The following is a 2,036-nucleotide window of genomic DNA, read 5'->3' on the forward strand; positions in this document are numbered from 1 at the left end:
AATGAGCCATCATAATCTTTGCAAAGCTCCCAAATCTGTTCTATATTTACTTGAGATTCTTCTAATTATTTTTTCACTTGACCCCTAGTATGTGCCTTAGGCTCAAATACATGAAGGAAGGAAATAGATATTGTGCCTGCCCTCGGGAAGCAAGTAATATTGTGGAATATATGACAAAATGGTGTAATCAAAACTATCACAGGAGAAAAGCAAACTATGTCCACCTAACAGAGGTATCCAATTTGGATACAGAATATAAGGAAGGCCACCTAAAAGAGGTAATATCTAAGTTAAGAGTCATAAAGAAGTTAGTCAAAAATAAGGTCAGGGAAAAAAGTGTTATAGAAATGAGAACCAGAATATGCCAAAGTATAAAGTCAAGATTTAGTTTAGCAGAATGACATGAAACTAATTTAGAAAGGCTGGCACATACAACTCAAAATGGGCAACAGAAAACTTAAAACTAGAGTAATATGCAAACACCAATTTGTCTAAATTTAATGAACCATTATAAGATGCTTGTACATTATCTTGAAGGCACTAATGAGCACTGATATTGATGTGAAGAACAAAATGATATAATGAAATATTACTATTTGAAATATTATTGCTTTAACAGATGCATATATATTTATAGATATAATTTTATATATAATTTTCCCTTGGTTTTTGTTTTTATCTTAATCCTGGAGTAATTCTTTCTCTAACATAGTATATTGATAGGTTTTTCCTTATATCCAAACACTAAACAAAACAAAATTAAAACTAACACAAAAGACATATTACATGTAAACTTAATCAAGAAAACCCAAATCCACATTTTAATAATTTCTTAGCCTGGCCAGAGGGGAACACTGTTTTAAAAGTATTCTAGATGCACACTATTTTCAGTACAGGATGAAATGCTGCAATGTCTCTCTGATTGGTTGTCCCCCTAAGTTTCACTATTCTAGAAACAACTGTAACAGACCTTGTTCTGAGCTTAAAGGAACTCCTGCTGAGGAAGTCCATTCAGAATCTGACCTGGTTCACTGGATTTGCTGCAGAACTAAGGGATGGAGACTCTCCTGAAGGTGCTTGCAGGTGCTCTGTTGTGGCAATTGGCTTGTGAGTACACAGTTCAGTCTAAGAGAGGCTTATAAAGGTGACAGCACCCTGAAATTGGTGCTGAAATTGGGATGTCTTTCCAACCCGGGAGGGCCCTTATGAGAAACACTCATATTCAGTCATTATTTGGTGAGGTTTCCGTTTGAGAATGAACATCTCATGAGGGTTTCCTGTGTCCTTCAATTGCTTTTCTGCTCAGATGTGAGAAGCCAAGAAGTGCAGCAGAGTCCTCAGTCCTTGATTGTCCAGGAGGGGGGAAATGTTACCATCAAGTGCAAATCCTCAGAGACTTTATATTCCTTACACTGGTACTGGCAGAAGCATGGTGAAGGTCCCGTCCTCTTGATGTTGTTAAAAAGAGAAGGAGAAGAGATTCAGGACGAAATAACTGCCACATTGGACAGAGAGAAGCAGCACAGCTCCTTCTACATCACAGGCTCCCGGCCCCGTCACTCAGGCACCTACTTCTGTGGAGGAGACACACAGTGACACCCGGGCCTCCAGAGGCTGTGCTCTAACCTGCAGCCGGGCCCTGATGCCCTCCTAGCACAGGGCTCCCTGGGGGAACCGACCGGAAGGCTCATCCAAAACAAGAAAAAAAGAAGAGAGGGAAATTTCAGGGAAATTCAATTGCTATAAAATGAAAAAAAGTCAGCCATATTTTAAGATCAAATCTAATTCAACATTTTTTTCTTGATAATCATATAAATGCTTAGTAGGTAATTGTGCAATTGCATGGTAGATAGCTTACAATAAGAAGTAAATTACATAAATTTCCATTTCAAATGCCAGAATGAATTATGATATGACTTAAAAGCTACACTTTGTGAACTACTTATGTGGACGTATTCCTGTTCAAAAATGAAAATAACTTCTCTCTTTTGCATGATATCCAAAGCTTGTTGTTAGGGAAGTAATGAAACAACAAC

At 37.7% G+C, this 2,036-nt stretch overlaps 1 gene segment (V, D, J or C); it reads left to right on the plus strand.

Moving 5' to 3' along the window:
- Positions 1–1,055: 1,055 nt before the first annotated feature.
- On the plus strand, positions 1,056–1,596 carry LOC129074105 (T cell receptor alpha variable 34-like). The segment is given in 2 exon segments: positions 1,056–1,107; positions 1,307–1,596. Coding segments are annotated over 2 exon segments (342 nt in total).
- Positions 1,597–2,036: the final 440 nt, after the last annotated feature.

Source organism: Pteronotus mesoamericanus, unplaced genomic scaffold, assembly GCF_021234165.1.
Source record: "Pteronotus mesoamericanus isolate MK-2021 breed Mesoamerican mustached bat unplaced genomic scaffold, CSHL_Meso_final contig_46, whole genome shotgun sequence".
NCBI classification, from domain to species: domain Eukaryota; kingdom Metazoa; phylum Chordata; class Mammalia; order Chiroptera; family Mormoopidae; genus Pteronotus; species Pteronotus mesoamericanus.